At 40.9% G+C, this 16246-nt stretch overlaps 1 protein-coding gene across 1 annotated transcript in view; it reads right to left on the bottom strand.

Moving 5' to 3' along the window:
• Positions 1–16246, bottom strand: part of col4a4 (collagen, type IV, alpha 4) — a 93025-nt gene that overhangs the window by 21182 nt on the left and 55597 nt on the right. The window contains exons 25-38 of the mRNA XM_042413800.1: positions 16101–16246; positions 15935–16003; positions 15743–15850; positions 15572–15640; positions 12882–13031; positions 12583–12744; positions 12230–12397; positions 10045–10188; positions 8394–8501; positions 7970–8148; positions 5935–5998; positions 5769–5843; positions 5556–5663; positions 4118–4225 (exon numbers count right to left, since the gene is read on the bottom strand). The exon at positions 16101–16246 is cut by the window's right edge and continues 38 nt beyond it. Of these exons, the coding sequence (XP_042269734.1) occupies positions 4118–4225; positions 5556–5663; positions 5769–5843; positions 5935–5998; positions 7970–8148; positions 8394–8501; positions 10045–10188; positions 12230–12397; positions 12583–12744; positions 12882–13031; positions 15572–15640; positions 15743–15850; positions 15935–16003; positions 16101–16246 (1658 nt within the window). The remainder of the gene's footprint in view (positions 1–4117; positions 4226–5555; positions 5664–5768; positions 5844–5934; positions 5999–7969; positions 8149–8393; positions 8502–10044; positions 10189–12229; positions 12398–12582; positions 12745–12881; positions 13032–15571; positions 15641–15742; positions 15851–15934; positions 16004–16100) is intronic.

The following is a 16246-nucleotide window of genomic DNA, read 5'->3' as shown; positions in this document are numbered from 1 at the left end:
ATCTTTAGAAAGAATAAACAATTCTAAAAATCTGGATGAGTTTATTGGGTCCAAAAGAGAGTGATAATGAGGTAGTATCATGATTTTTGTTTGTTTTGTTTATTTGTCAGGGACGATGCAAAAAACATTGTAACAGGTTAAAATAACATGAAACAGATGTATTGCATATAGGATTTCTAGCCAAGGCTAATTTGTGATGCCTGTCCCAGGTGAGGCTTTTCTACTTAAAAATAGTCATAACATATCACTATCAGGAATATATTAGTTAAATTGAGCTCACAATAAATAGTAACATTCTCAATAACAACAGTATTTACATCACATAACATCAATTTACATGTGTTGTGTATGTGTGCATGTGTGTGTGTTTTCTTATTCATGGTAATGATGTGTTTATGTGCATAATGTTTATAGGTGCGTGTGTCCATGTGCATGCATGCACGTAGTCCTTATGAGTATGTATGTATGTTTGTTTATCTGTATGTATCTGTTCCTCTATCTGTGTGTACAATTCCATGTGCATGTGTGTGTGCACAGGTGCATGATCATTGATTAATGATCATAGGATTGGTTTTGTTTCAGTCAGTGTTTCACCTTTTCATTAAACATTTTCAGATCAGTTTGTGTTTTTATTTCTGTTGGTAGGGCATTCCTAAAGTGTTTCCCTTTTACTGAAGGAGATGACTGACTGAAAATAGTTTTGTGCTGTGCCACCCTGCAGTTGCCATTTGCTGATCTGCTAGTGACGATTCTATTGGTGTTTATTCTTGTTTAAACTGGCCACAGTTCTGGCCAGTTTTGACCAGCTTGTACAGATTCATAACACTGATAACTCGTTATTTTTGTCTATATCGATATGTTCAAGTAATGGATATCTGACATAGATCCAGGGAAGGTGTCTTTTCGGTAATTCTCCAAACAGTGTTGTTGTTGCTCACCCGTGTCACTTGCCATTAGGACAGAGTGTTAGTGACTGTAGCTGTTTTAGTAGCACTGATGAGTGAAGTGACAATAGCTCATCATTTTATAGCTATCAATAACTATTGAATATTGGACCATCAGTCTTAAGTCTTAGTCTAGTCAATGAATTAGTCTTTTGTTATTTATGGTCACGCAAGTCATCAAATTTGAGACTGGAGTTTCACTCGAGTCAAATCATGTGACCCAAGTCCCCTACCTCTGTTAAATGAAGAACATCAGTTCCCAGTTATACAGTTATAGTATTCAGTCACCATCACAAAATAAACCAAGATAAGGTGTTTAGGACCCTGATGAAAAGCAGAGTGAGTTACACTTTTTTACAAAATTAATACATTCAGATGAAAAATTGATAGTGAATTGAAAATAATTTTATTAGCAATGTGACCAATTAGCAAACACGACAGGCAAATTGTGAATGTTAGCAGTAGCAGTTTATAGCCTAAACTCATCGGTCATAATTGAGAAATAAAAGTCTGTTGACTTGATTGACCAATTAGAATTAGACTTAAAATTATTGTAGACATTCATTGCGGTTAGATATTTATACCATATTTTTGTGTGTCTCACAGACTTAATATTATTCTGCACATACTTCTACTGTCCACACTCTGTGTGATATGCAATGGACAAGGCCTAGGCCTATGGCCAGTGGATAATGAGACCCACAGTGTCATACTTAAGATACTCAAGGGGGGATTGGATGTCCCTGTTGCGGAGAGGATGAAAAATCAACAGTCAGCTCTGGTCAGGGTACCGAGAAATAAGCAGCAGTATTCCTTAAGTGATGACAGAGAGTCCATTTTGTGTAACAGGAAATTCATGGTTTGCTATCCCAGAACTTGTTGAGAGAGAATTTGATGCCACTAAAGGTTCTAATGCACAAAAAGTAAACATCAGACTCAGGGAGAAGTACTCTGGGATGAGTAAGAAAGCTGTTCAACAAGCAGTGGATTTATCCAGACAGTGCCAGTTGCTGAGAGCAAAATTACCAAACAGGCTACCTTTGAAGCCAATTACAGCTGAACAGGTTCAGGAAAGACACCAAATAGACCTACTTGACATGACAGGATGGAAAGCTACACATGAGAGAACAATCTACAAAGCCTTTAATTTTCAGTAGTTTTGAGAAATGTTTTATTTTCATTATTTCAAAGATTTAAAGACGTGTATGTATGTTCAAAATACATATGCTGGCTTACAATATGCAGATATCTTTTATTTACATGGTTCAAACATAGCATATTATTGGGTTTAGTGAGGATAAATAATATCCAGTTGTTATAGACCTCTTGTTACTAAAGCAATACTTTGTGTTGTTTACCTGTAAATATTGTAATTGCTGAGCAAATTCATATGGAAGGGTTACTATGATTGTCTATAAAGCTTTCATTACAAAAGTGACATGACAATGTTATTGCCCATCCTGTGTTTTTTGGCACTTGTCTTTGTAGTAAAACCTTGAAGAAACCTGGAATAAATATGATTGGGATTTATTGCTTGTGTGCATACACAGTCTAAATATGCAAGAAAATAAAGGACAAGAATATGTGGGAAGAAAATGTCATTGGCTGGTAAAGACATTTAGAGTTAGCAGCTGGTATAAGCTGCAGATTTTGATTATATCAGTGGTTTATTACATTTGAGGGAAGTTGCTACAATTTTGAAGACTGATGATTTTCACCTTCTCGCAAATGTAACAAATCCCTGCAGACGTGATAGTTATTATGTTTACGTACATGGTAGGCAACTGCTATTATGTTTGTGGGAAACTTATACAAATGGGATTATTACATCAAAAGATGCAGAATTGTATTACGTTCGAGGCTTATTACATTTTTGGGATGATGTTATGTTTGCAGGTCTAACAGAGGTTATTATAGGGAAACATCTAAAGATGCAAAATGCATAACTACATGTTTCTACTTAATTTCATGTTGATATTAGATGAAACCAATACCAAGAGGTGTGATTACCTGGAGACACACCTGGTAGTTCATATAAGGATTTGCTTTGAAGTTTGATGAGTAAAGTACGTCTATATATATATAATTCTTGAACTTTTCATCAGCAGTATCACATGTTGTGTTAAGTTAAAATTGGTAGGGTTAGGCCTACCAGGTGTGTTTCCAGTTAATCTCTGTGTCTCTGGGTGTTGGTGTAATCCAACATCACTATGAAATGAAAAAGTAGAAATGTGTAATTATGCATTTGGCAGCACTGATTCATGGCTATTACACAGAAACTACCATGAGTGTTTCCAGGTAATAAATCACAGCGTTAAAAGAATTTTTACAGTTTTATCTAAAAACAAAGGAATCTTTGGAACATGAGGGAGGAGTAACTTCAGCACATTGATATGGTAATTACCAGATGTGACTTCCAAGAATTGTCATGTGATTTGGAAGGTCTTATGCTGGTAGTAGTCCATGACATTTTGAAAATATGAACCATTTTACCTAATTATTATGAGGTTATTACCACATTTATGTCACCATATTACCATTTTAAATAAAAATATGCTCATTATTAGCAGGTTACCATATTCACTGAAATGTTATTGTGCCATTACTTTATAATTCTGCCTCATTGTTCAGCACATAATTACCCCTTTGTTACAAAATGTAAGTCTAATATTACCAAGTTATATCCATTGCTGATACCAAGCTATTACTTGTTAGTTACCATTATATTACATTATTATTACCTAGTTATGAAAATATTACCCCACTATTACCTTGTTATTACCAAGCTGGAATGTAAAGTATAACCAGTATTTGTTCTGTTCATGTTTAATCTTCAGACATCATGTCCTCTTAGTTGTGTATGACTTTGGTTAACCAACCAGGCAGCGTGTAAACCTACCGATCAACATGAGGCTGATCTGTCATTCAACATTCTTCTGATAACAGTTTATCAGTAACATTTTAAAACACTAAAACCAGACTTGAGGATGTAGCTAGCAGCAAGAAAACACCATCTGCACCTGGTGTCAACCTAAGATCTGCTTCTAATCACTTCTGATCACATGTCCAGTCTAACCTTAAGGTGCAGCTGAAGCGTTTCTCTCTACCACACAGCCTTCTCTGCATGCTGAGCTAATGAGCAGGACATGCTGCAGGTCTGTTACAGCTCTCACCTCTGAGTCCCAGGCAGCCCTGCGCTCCTGGAGGACCATCAGCACCGGCCTCACCAGGAACACCTGCAGGACCTGGCCGACCTCTGGGACCTGTGGGGCCCATCACACCTGATGGACAGACAGCCAGGTGGAAAGACAGACAGGATTAGGGTTGTAATTAATAATGATAATAACAATAATAATAATAATAATAATAATAATAATAATAATAATAATAATAATAATAATAATAATAATAAAATATTTATTAATATAGCTAAAATTATTTCAAAAATATAAAATACAACAAAAGATAATAAAACAAATAGTAAAATCAATAAAAAGTCTAAAATAGTGACTTTTTAAAAGTGCCTTAAAAGAAGACAACATGTTAGCTTCCCTGATCTCTGGCAGGTCGTTCCACAGTTGAGTGACCCGAACAGAAAAGGCTCCATCACCTTTAGTCACATGTATTCTTTAGATTTGACTGAGGAATGACCCACCCCAAGATCTCAGGTTCGTAGGAGGTCAGGAGGTCAGATATAGTATATTAAGGAGCTAACCGGCTACAAGCCTTAAGAGTGATCATTAACATATTTAAATCCAATCTGAGATGGACTGGGAACCACTGAAGTGTGATGTGTTCCCTCCTGTTGGAGCTGTTGATGAGTCAGTTAAAACACCACCTGAATGGAATCAGTGAGCTCTAGTCTCTAACTGGCTGGATGTTGGTGATCTCTGAATGAGGTGGGATCACTGTAAGACAACACGTAAAGTCCTGACCCTCCTGACCCCCCTGACCCTTCCAATTTTAACTCCGTTCTGACCACTTTACAGGATGAATGTTATAGCCTGGCTATATCGCAAATCTGTCTGCTGTTTTGTTCCTGTGTTTTGTGGGCCTGTGTTTCTGTGAGAGGGTGTGGTCTGTGCCTGCAGGATCTTTGGAGTATGTGTTTAGGTGTCTCCGTCCGATTGGCTGGTTCAGTTGGTTCGGACTGGGGAGTGTCTGCTGCTGATTGGTCCAGACATATCACCCTGCCTGTTAAAATGGCCATGATTCCAACAGTCTGGTAGCAGCAATTTGTTCTCTTCTCGGTCTGTTCTCACAACTTTTGTAAATTAAAAATCTAGCATTTATTTTCTTTGTGAATCGCACTTAAGGGGTGAGCTCTTTTGCAATGTTTTCTCCTATTTTGTTTTATCCTAGGCAGTTTGGTTCAGTACATGTCTTTGTTTGTTGATTTGTTTCACCTGATTAATCAGCCCTTCTTGTGGACATAGATTCCTTTGTTTGTTGCTTTGGCCTTCGTTCACCCTGAACACTATTGCTTCAGTTTATATTCAGTTGTTTTCACTTTTGTAAATATATAAATAAACTGTTTTACATTTAATGCAACGTTTGTGTTGTGACTTTGGTTTGGGGTATAAAGACTGAGGTCCAGATGGGTGTCTGTACCTGATGGACCCGTGTCTCCCTGGTGGCCTAGATCTCCTTTGCATCCTTTCTCCCCCTGAGCCCCAACGAAACCTGGGCGTCCCGGATCCCCCCGAGGTCCAGATGGGCCTGAGAGAGGAAACAGGAACAAACAATGTTCATTGCCACATCTGTTTCTGTCAGAGATACCAGACTCTCTTACTGTTACAAAAAAATCCAGAACCAGAAAGTCACCTGGGGGCCCTGAGTGTCCAGGAGGCCCCCTGTCCCCGGCTGGACCAGGACAACTCACAGACTGTCCTTTATCACCTGAAGCATGAACACAAAGTTAACAGCAGTGAGAGCAAAGCATCACTGTCTCTCTGTTGGAGAGATGCTGAAATGAATGTTTCTGTCTCACCTTTGGGTCCAGCACATCCTTGGTGTCCGGGCTCACCGAACTTACCAGGACATCCCAGGCCACCCTGCAGCCACAGACACATAGAGATCAACATTTCTAAACATGAAAGGTTGTTAAAACCTCAAAGTTAAAGCTACATTCAGCACTTATACAGGTGCGGCGAGCAGCTTCATTTCAGGGTTGGATTGTTTTATCTGGGACTTTTTTCTTGAGGTGTCTCTCTGTTAGTGTCTGTACCTGTTTGGTGATTTCCTGGCACCAAACCAACAGGTTTGCACCAAGATGTTTAACCTTTTCCACTCAGCTGCTGAACTACAGTGACTACCTGCATAAATTGCCAGAAAGCAAACCTCCCAAAGTTTCTAGAGAAAGTGTCAGAAACACTCCAGCTGCTACAGAGCAGAATCTCTTTGAAGTCAGTAAAAATTTAAACATTTTCGTCTAAAATAAAAATGTATTTTCAGTGTAAATAACTGCCTGTGTGTTTGTCTGTAGAAGAGGAGGGCAGTGTGGGGCTGTAAACTAAACACCAGTGAATACCTGCCTCACATATGGAGAAGACAGCACACAGTCTGATTCATGAAAAGGTCCGTGCAGATTTTCAAGAAGGACATTTCGAGACTTTATATTTCTGTAAACATGAAGTCTTCCAACTAATGACAAAACCACAAGAAAGACAGAGAGAGATGACTAGTGGACGCTGGTGTCCCAACAAGTTAATAAGGTTAAATGTAGTTCAGATGTATTAATTATCCTTTTTATTTATTGTTTTGCTGGATGCTTAATATTTGTGGTGTCTTGAAATTGAAACTGGTACCTTCAAACACTCTGTGCTCTTTTAGTTCCCAAACACCCCCTGCTCTTTTAGTTCCCAAACACCCCCTGTTCTTTTAGTTCCCAAACAAACTGTGTTCTTTTAGTTCCCAAACAAACCGTGTTCTTTTAGTTCCCAAACAAACTGTGTTCTTTTAGTTCCCAAACAAACCGTGTTCTTTTAGTTCCAAAACAAACTGTGTTCTTTTAGTTCCCAAACAAACTGTGTTCTTTTAGTTCCCAAACACCCCCTGTTCTTCTAGTTCCCAAACAAACCGTGCTCTTTTAGTTCCCAAACACCCCCTGTTCTTTTAGTTCCCAAACAAACTGTGCTCTTTTAGTTCTCAAACACCCCCTGTTCTTTTAGTTCCCAAACAAACCCTGTTCTTTTAGTTCCCAAACAAACTGTGGTCTTTTAGTTCCCAAACACCCCCTGCTCTTTTAGTTCCCAAACAAACTGTGCTCTTTTAGTTCTCAAACACCTCCTGTTCTTTTAGTTCCCAAACAAACCCTGTTCTTTTAGTTCCCAAACAAACCATGTTCTTCTAGTTCCCAAACAAACTGTACTCTTTTAGTTCTCAAACACCTCCTGTTCTTTTAGTTCCCAAACAAACTGTGCTCTTTTAGTTCCCAAACACCCCCTGTTCTTTTAGTTCCCAAACAAACCATATTCTTTTAGTTCCCAAACAAACTGTGTTCTTTTAGTTCCAAAACAAACCGTGTTCTTTTAGTTCCCAAACAAACCATGTTCTTTTAGTTCCCAAACAAACCGTGTTCTTTTAGTTCCCAAACAAACCATGTTCTTTTAGTTCCCAAACAAACCGTGTTCTTTTAGTTCTCAAGCACTCTCAAGCACTTGTCCAGTGCCTGTCAGCTCAGGATGTTCTCAGACTGATGTTAGATGTTAAAGACTCTTCTGTTACTTTAAAACTTAACAGTCACTTATTTAGACTGAAAACACATCTTTATTTTAGACAAAATGTTTAAACTTCTTGACTTCAAAGATTTTCTGCTCGGTTTTTGTAGCAGCTGAAGTGTTTCTGACATTTTCACCAGAAACTTTGGGAGGTTTCCTTTCTGGCAGTTTATGCAGGTAGTCACTGTGGTTCTGGAGCTGAGTGGAAGAGGTTAAAGGCGGTGAGAAGAGCTCATGTGATTGGTTGTTATTGAAGCTTGCTGTGACGGCCCTTAGTGTTCTGGATGACTGTGAAATTGATCTTACAGGATCTCCTGTCTCGCCAGGGAAGCCGATAAGTCCTGGAGGTCCTAGACGTCCAGCTGATCCAGGAGGCCCCGGTTTGCCGTAGGACCCAGAGGGTCCTGGGGGTCCAACGATGCCTGGGGGCCCGCTGACGCCCGTACAGCCTGGCTTACCAGCAGCACCACGCAAACCTTTATTTCCTGCAGAGACAGCAGCTTTTTGATGTTGGAAAGCTTCACACTGCAGGAGGAGTCACAGCAGAGCACCATGGGAAATCAGGGTCAACAGACACAGTTTGTTTCCTTTCCCACGGTACCTGAATGTAGCACTGCACTTGAATGCAGCTGCACTGTACCTGAATGCAGTACTGAACCCTTTAACTTCCTGTCTGACACCACATCCTGACAGATGGTCTTTATGTTAACAGAGTCATGGTGGCACTGACCTCGGGGTCCGGGGAAGCCATTGAGGCCGGAAGGGCCCTCTTTTCCTTTCTCGCCTTTGATGGGCACACACTGGGTGTCTCCTGGAGGCCCCGGTTCCCCTCTACAGCCTGCAGGGACACACGGAGACTTTCAACTAGATGTTCAGCTCACTGCAGTGGTGATACTGTTGTTATGTACAGTTATAAACTAATGTTGTTATAAATGAATGTTGTTGAATTGAAAAAGGAGGTTGGGATTCTCAGTGGAGTGCTAAACCCAAAATCAGTGAGCATGTTCCAAAAAATATGAAAAGGAAACATATACCAAATTTCCAAGTCAAGGAGAACAAAATACTAACATTTCACTCGTCTATTCAGGTCACGTCAAAATAGAAAAACACTTGCTTGTTTCGGCACAGATCCTTCTTTAGAGCGTTTGAAGTATACAGGTTAAATCCAGTCATATAAGGACAGAGTTAATACACAGCTGGGAGTTGGACCCAATTATTTAGGAGCCAATCACTGTTCTTATCCCATGGTTCTAGATACAGGGACCTATCACATGTATGTGGTTAAATCTGATTTCAACCCCATTACATACAACATAAAGATTCGGCACAGTTGATTAAGTTCCTCAAATGAAGTGGCCATCGTGATTGTATTTGTCCACTTTTAGATCGGAGCAACTTGAAACTGAGAAAACTGAATTGGAAAAAGGAGGGTGCACTTCAAAGATGGGATTCTCAATGGAGTGGGAAACCCAAGATCTGAACGTCATGATGCCTACAAGAGGAGGTGATGATGAAGAAACTGGAACAGAGAGAATTTTTTTGGATATACACACTCAATACTATGACACCAAATGGACTTAATGATGACTACAGCTTAAAATGCTTTTAAAACTAGGACTGTTTGTAATCTGTCCCTTTATTGCCATCTAGTGTAGGTTCATAATAGTGTATCAATTATGACCAGAAACAGTGTTTTATGAATCTTCATGTTGTATGTAATGGGGTTTAAATCAGATTTAACTACATACATGTGATAGGTCCCTGTATCTAGAACCATGGGATAAGAAAAGTGATTGGTTCCTAAATGATTGGGTCCAACTCTCAGCTGTGTATTAACTCTTCCCTTATATAACTGGATTGAACCTGTATACTTCAAACGCTCTGAAGAACGTTCTGTGCCAAAACACGTAAGCGTTTTTCTTTTTGTGATGTGAGTCAAATAAACAAGTGAAATGTTAGTATTTTGTCCTCCTTGAGTTGTAAATTTGAGATGTGCTAACTTTCCTTTTTTTTCATTAATGTTGTTATAAATAGTGATATATACTAATGTTATAAGCTGTTATATACTAATGTTGTTATAAACTAATTTTGCCACTAACCTGCAGTAATACTGTAGTAGTACTACAGTAAGTAGTAGTAATACTGCCATACTACTACAGTACAGTACTACAATAACCTGCAGTAATGCTGTAGTACTATAGTAAGCAGTAATAATACTGCAGTGCTACAGTAACCTGCAATACTGTAGTAGTATTACAGTAACCTGCAGTTAATACTGTAGTAGTACTATAGTAACATTATTAATACTATAGTATTACTACAGTAACCTGCAGTAATACTGCAGTCGAGTACTACAGTAACTAGTATCACTCAGTGTTTACCTTTCTCTCCTTTCAGCCCTTCACATCCTGCGGCTCCATCCCGTCCTTCGAACCCTCTCTCACCCCTCCCGCCTGGGACTCCAGGGGCCCCACTCCTTCCTGGGGCCCCTGGACCTCCGTCCCTGCCTGTAGGCCCCATCAGACCTGGAACACACCGTGAGTACAGTGAGTTTAGTGAGTAAGGTGTAGTAGAGTGTAGTATCAGTGCAGTGTAGTACAGTGTTGTACAGTATAGTCGAGTGTAGTACGCTGTAGTACGGTGTAGTGCAGTGTAGTAGAGTATGGTATGGTGCAATGTAGTGTTGTGTAATATGGTGTAGTGTAGTGTAGTACAGTAAGTACAGTGTAATATGGTGTCGTACTGTGCAGTGCTGTGTAGAACTGTGTAATGTAGTGTAGTACGGTGTAGTGGGGTATAGTACAGTGAGTACTGTTTAGTGTGGTGTAGTACAGTGCAGTACGGTGTAGTGGGGTGTAGTACAGTGAGTACTGTTTGGTGTGGTGTAGTACAGTGCAGTACGGCGTAGTGGGGTATAGTACAGTGAGTACAGTGTAGAGCAGTGTAGTGTAGTGTAGTACGGCGTAGTGGGGTATAGTACAGTGTAGAGCAGTGTAGTACAGCATAGTGGGGTGTAATACAGTAAGTACAGTGTAGTGCAGTGTAGTGCAGTGTAGTGCGGCCTAGTGGGGTGTGATACAGTGAGTACAGTGTAGTGCAGTGTAGAGCAGTGTAGTACGACATAGTGGGGTGTAATACAGTAAGTACAGTGTAGTGCAGTGTAGAGCAGTATAGTACAGCATAGTGGGGTGTGATACAGTGAGTACAGTGTAGTGCAGTGTAGTGCAGTGTAGTGCGGCCTAGTGGGGTGTGATACAGTGAGTACAGTGTAGTGCAGTGTAGAGCAGTGTAGTACGACATAGTGGGGTGTAATACAGTGAGTACAGTGTAGTGCAGTGTAGTACGGCATAGTGGGGTGTAATACAGTAAGTACAGTGTAGTGCAGTGTAGTGCAGTGTAGTACGGCCTAGTGGGGTGTGATACAGTGAGTACAGTGTAGTGCAGTGTAGAGCAGTGTAGTACGGCCTAGTGGGGTGTAATACAGTAAGTACAGTGTAGTGCAGTGTAGTGCAGTGTAGTGCGGCCTAGTGGGGTGTGATACAGTGAGTGCAGTGTAGTGCAGTGTAGTACGGCCTAGTGGGGTGTGATACAGTGAGTACAGTGTAGTGCAGTGTAGAGCAGTGTAGTACAGCATAGTGGGGTGTGATACAGTGAGTACAGTGTAGTGCAGTGTAGTACGGCCTAGTGGGGTGTGATACAGTGTAGTGCAGTGTAGTGCAGTGTAGTACGGCCTAGTGGGGTGTGATACAGTGAGTGCAGTGTAGTGCAGTGTAGTGCAGTGTAGTACGGCGTAGTGGTGTATAGTATAGTGAGTACTGTTCAGTGTGGTGTAGTATAGTGTAGTACGGCGTAGTGGAGTGTAGTACAGTGAGTACTGTTTAGTGTGGTGTAGTACAGTGTAGTGGGGTATAGTACAGTGAGTACAGTGTAGAACAGTGTAGTGTAATGTAGTATGGTGTAGTGGGGTATAGTACAGTGTAGAGCAGTGTAGTACAGCATAGTGGGGTGTAATACAGTGAGTGCAGTGTAGGGCAGTGTCGTATGGCATAGTGGGGTGTGATACAGTGAGTACGGTGTGGTGCAGTGTAGCACGGTGTAGTATGGCATAGTAGGATGTAATGCAGTGAGTACAGTGAGTACAGTGTAGTGCAGTGTAGTACGACATAGTGGGGTGTGATACAGTGTAGTGCAGTGTAGTACAACATAGTGGGGTGTGATACAGTGAGTGCAGTGTAGTGCAGTGTAGTAGGGTGTAGTGGGGTATAGTACAGTGAGTATAGTGTAATGCAGTGTAGTACGACATAGTGGGGTGTGATACAGTGAGTTCAGTGTAGTGCAATGTAGTGCGGTATAGTACGGTGTAGTGCAGTGTAGTGCAGTGTAGTACGACATAGTGGGGTGTAATACAGTGAGTAAAGTGTAGTGCAATGTAGTGCGGTATAGTACGGTGTAGTGCAGTGTAGTGCAGTGTAGTACAGCATAGTGGGGTGTGATACAGTGAGTACAGTGTAGTGCAGTGTAGTGTGGTGTAGGATGGTGTGGTACAGTAAGTGCAATGGAGCTCACCTTTCTCACCGTCTGGCCCTGGCAGTCCAGAGTCTCCCACGGAGCCAGAGGGGCCCTGAAGTCCTGTGTACCCAGGAAACCCTGGAGAGCCCGGTTTACCAGCAGGGCCTTGGGGGCCAAAACCTGGAGGGCCTGGCTCCCCCTTGTCACCCTTCTCCCCCAGAAACCCTGAGCAGGAACAAGTCACAAAACTTCTTCTAGAAAGTTTTACTGAAGACTATTACATACAAGTATTCAGATGTAGTGAAGTGAAGTGAAGTGAAGTGAAGTGAAGTGAAGTGAATCAGAATCAGTTTTGTATGTTTGTAGTATGTTTCTGTATACGAGGAGCACCTTTAGGAGTCAGAGTTTACCTGGGCGTCCAATGGGTCCCGGGGGGCCAGAGAGACCCTTGGAACCAGGTTTTCCTGCATCACAGCGGTCTGGTGTGGGCCCTGGGGGACCAGGTATGCCTGGGGCCCCATCCTGTCCTCTCTGGCCCTTGGCCCCAGGGCCTCCAGGCAGACCTAGGACTCCTGGACAATTACAGCAAATAATTTAAGTTGTGCTTCTTTTGTTTGATCTTTAAGGATCTTTGAATTAAATGAAATGAAATTACAGAAATAGACTCTGAACAAGTTCACAGACGTGAGACATGAGTTCAATAATTCACCTGGGAATCCTTCATTGCCGGGGGGGCCAGGGACCCCTTTAGGTCCCTGAGAGCCCATTGACCCTGGGAAGCCGATGGGTCCAGAGGGCCCAACATCAGAGTCTCCAGCTGGTCCCCTCAATCCAGGAGAACCTGGTAGCCCAGGAGAGCCTGGTATACACAGGGTCAAACATACTGTCAATCTTTTTATCAACCTAGGTCTATAAGGTTATATAATAGGTGTTTAAGGTTATTTAATGGGTTAATAATGTTATTTAATACGTCTGTAATGTTACATAATAGGTCTATAAGGTTTAATAAGGTCATAAAATAGTTCTATAAGATTATACAATAGGTCCATAATGTAATTTAATAGGTCTATATGGTCTATAACATTATTTGACTGGTCAGAATGTGTTGGTGAAGTGATTGTAACAGTATTTCAATTTCAATTAGTATGATATCAGAACAGAAGCTGCGTGAATGTGAAAAAACATGTTACTACAATATTTTTTTCATCCAGAACACAGAGCTGGAAACGCATCAAGTCAGTTGCACTGTTACACAATTTTCCATGATGTGGGATTTTTATTATGTAACAAGCTAATTATTCCAAATCATGTTTTGATAAAATATGTGTTAAATTACACAGTTGGGTTCTAATTTATATCAATAAATCAGATTACAGACCAACAGAATATATATTATGTAGATACATGTATATACTGTAGGAGGACAGCTTGTTGGTTTTGAACTTTTCTGAACTAATATTTTTATTTCTGAGAAAGGAAGACAGTTTTCCTCTTCTCAGAAATATCATCTCCTCCAGATGGCTAACTAAACTATCACCTGAACTAAAAGCATAAATGACCTTTGTGGTCATTTGAACCAGAGAAATAGGACCAAATGACTCCACACAAACAGGACCTCTGGACTGTTAAGACATGAAAGTCTTTTTTAACACTGAAGAGTCTGGATTCTTTCATGAACTGCATTCAAACTGTTTAACATTTTTGCATTTACTACAACTATTAGCCAAATTATATTTTGATAGTTAAATTAGACAAGGAGCCATATTGAATGTTTTTATATTATGAAGTAAGAGTTATGTTGAAAATTTAATCAAGTCACTACCAAAAATGTTATGTTTTCAGTCACCTAATTGTTACTTTAATTTTTATTTCGCTACGGTACTCGATTGTTTGATAAGTCAGATTAATGAAGGTTGAATATCTAAATATCATGAGATGAGCATTAATTTGAATGTCTAATGTTTGGTATGTTTTCCTGAAAGGTTTGACAATATGCTGCTGTCTACAATGTTGACAGGAAGGATTTAATCAGCCATAGTGACCTGAAGTGTGTGTGATTATGTGTGTAAACTTGAAATAAGCCACTCCTTTCCAAAATTACAAGCTGCCATCTCAAGTCAAGGTATCAGCCACACCTTAGAAGTCCCAAAGAAAATTAATATTCATTAGAACTTTGGCATGAAAAACTTTTCAACACACCCAAGACTTCAGAAACCAATAAAAAGCCAAAAGGCATCTCCCGTGTCTTTAGGCTGGCCCTCAACAGGTTCTTGAACTCTTTATTTACCTCGAGTTTTCTTAAGACGTCTGTTATAAATCTCATTTTTCTACCTAAAGCATGTACGCATTTTAATTCTTTATTGTAAAGTTCAGTCATTTTTGCTTTTACAATTTTTAACAAGAAACCTTGCATTTTAACGTGTAGTATTTTCCTTTTGAAATTTATCCGACCAAAGTAATTACTCCAGCCAACTAAAGAGTTGGAGCAGCCAGAGTAAATTTCAGCAACGATCATACAAAGCTAAGAAAGCCTTGATTCAACACCAGCTTATGTTGCTTTAAAACAGAGAGAGAGCAACACATTGGACGGGATCTCTGGTTGTCTACCAAAAGCCAGACATGGACTGAAATAACACCTGGAAAGCCAACCAGGCCCTACAACCAAATCAGTCAATCAATCAATCAATCAATCACTAGCTTGGAGACAGACTCTTTTCACAGCATTGCCTGAGAGCTCAGCTGACATCGAAGACTTCACAGCACAGTCTGAAACATACCACTGCATTCATCAAGACTCATCCATAGCACAGCCCAAGCCAAGCTGCACCAGTTATCCAAGCCTTCACTGCTGCAGCTAACTACAGCGACCAATGCAACGCCGGACCTGCCGAGACGACATCTCTGCAGTGACAAATCTTCAGCACAGTAAGGCATAACATGGTTTTGTGATCAAGGTTGATGTCAGATAAAATAAAATAATAAATATTTCATTCGATAAGCTGAAGCCTTCTTAGCATTTCCCTTTGCTATAACATTAAGTTAGGTTCAAGTCACACACTTTGAGCCACTAACCCAGTGATTTAAAGTTCCTAATCTCACTTAAAGGCCTTATTATTCTTTTGTCTTATTATTCTCTTTATCATGTATTATTAAGACATTTTGCTATATTAATAACTGTTTTAATTTATCTTAAGAAGTCATTGTGGTTTCCTTTGAGCACGGCACTGTTTTGAAGAACGTACGATTAATTTGAGACTGATCAATTAAACATGTTTCCTCCTAACATTAAAAAGGAGGTGGTGCCCTGACGAGTTAAATTGAAGAATAAAAGTAGAGTAACCATACAATAACGTACATGTAATGACAAGGTTAGCGCGCACACACACACAGGTGATGTACCTGGCTCTCCACCATAACTGAAGCCTTCAGGTCCTTCCACTCCGGTATCTCCGACAACCCCCGGAGGTCCTGGAAGATGAAGATGTGTATAAAGTAATAAGTAAGATGTGCAGACAGTGTGGATATATTGGACAGGTGAGGCAGTGTGGACGTATTGGACAATTGAGGTACCTTGTCGTCCAGGTGGTCCAGTAAGTCCAGACTGTCCTTCGTCTCCTTTAGGTCCATCAGGTCCAGTGACACCACGGAAACCTGGAGGACCTGGGAGTCCTCTGTAGCCTGCAGAGACAGACAGGTGAGGAGATAGGTGAGAAGACACGTGGGTGTGAGGTCAGATAGACAGGTGTTATAGATGGTGTTCACCTGTATTTCCGGTCTCTCCCTTCTCTCCTGGGGGGCCAGGGTTTCTGGGTACACAGGGCAGAGTGTCACCTGCAGGGGGAGGAGTCAGACAGCAGGAAGAGGAGTCAGACAGGAGGAGGAGGAGTCAGACAAGAGGAGGAGGCCGACTGACCAGATTAATCCTGACCTTTGACCCCTTTAGGCCCTGGGAGGCCCGGCGGTCCTGGAAGTCCCGGGGCCCCGGGGTTCCCACGCTGTCCCACTGCTCCAGCTACATCTGGTCCTGTGGGCCCTGAAGGGCCTGATATCCCGTCTGGCCCTGACGGGCCTGGG

This window comes from Thunnus maccoyii, chromosome 6 (genome assembly GCF_910596095.1).
Source record: "Thunnus maccoyii chromosome 6, fThuMac1.1, whole genome shotgun sequence".
Classification (NCBI taxonomy): Eukaryota; Metazoa; Chordata; class Actinopteri; order Scombriformes; family Scombridae; genus Thunnus; species Thunnus maccoyii.
Note: the sequence above shows the minus strand (reverse complement) of the source record. Positions and strands in the feature narration are given on the sequence as shown.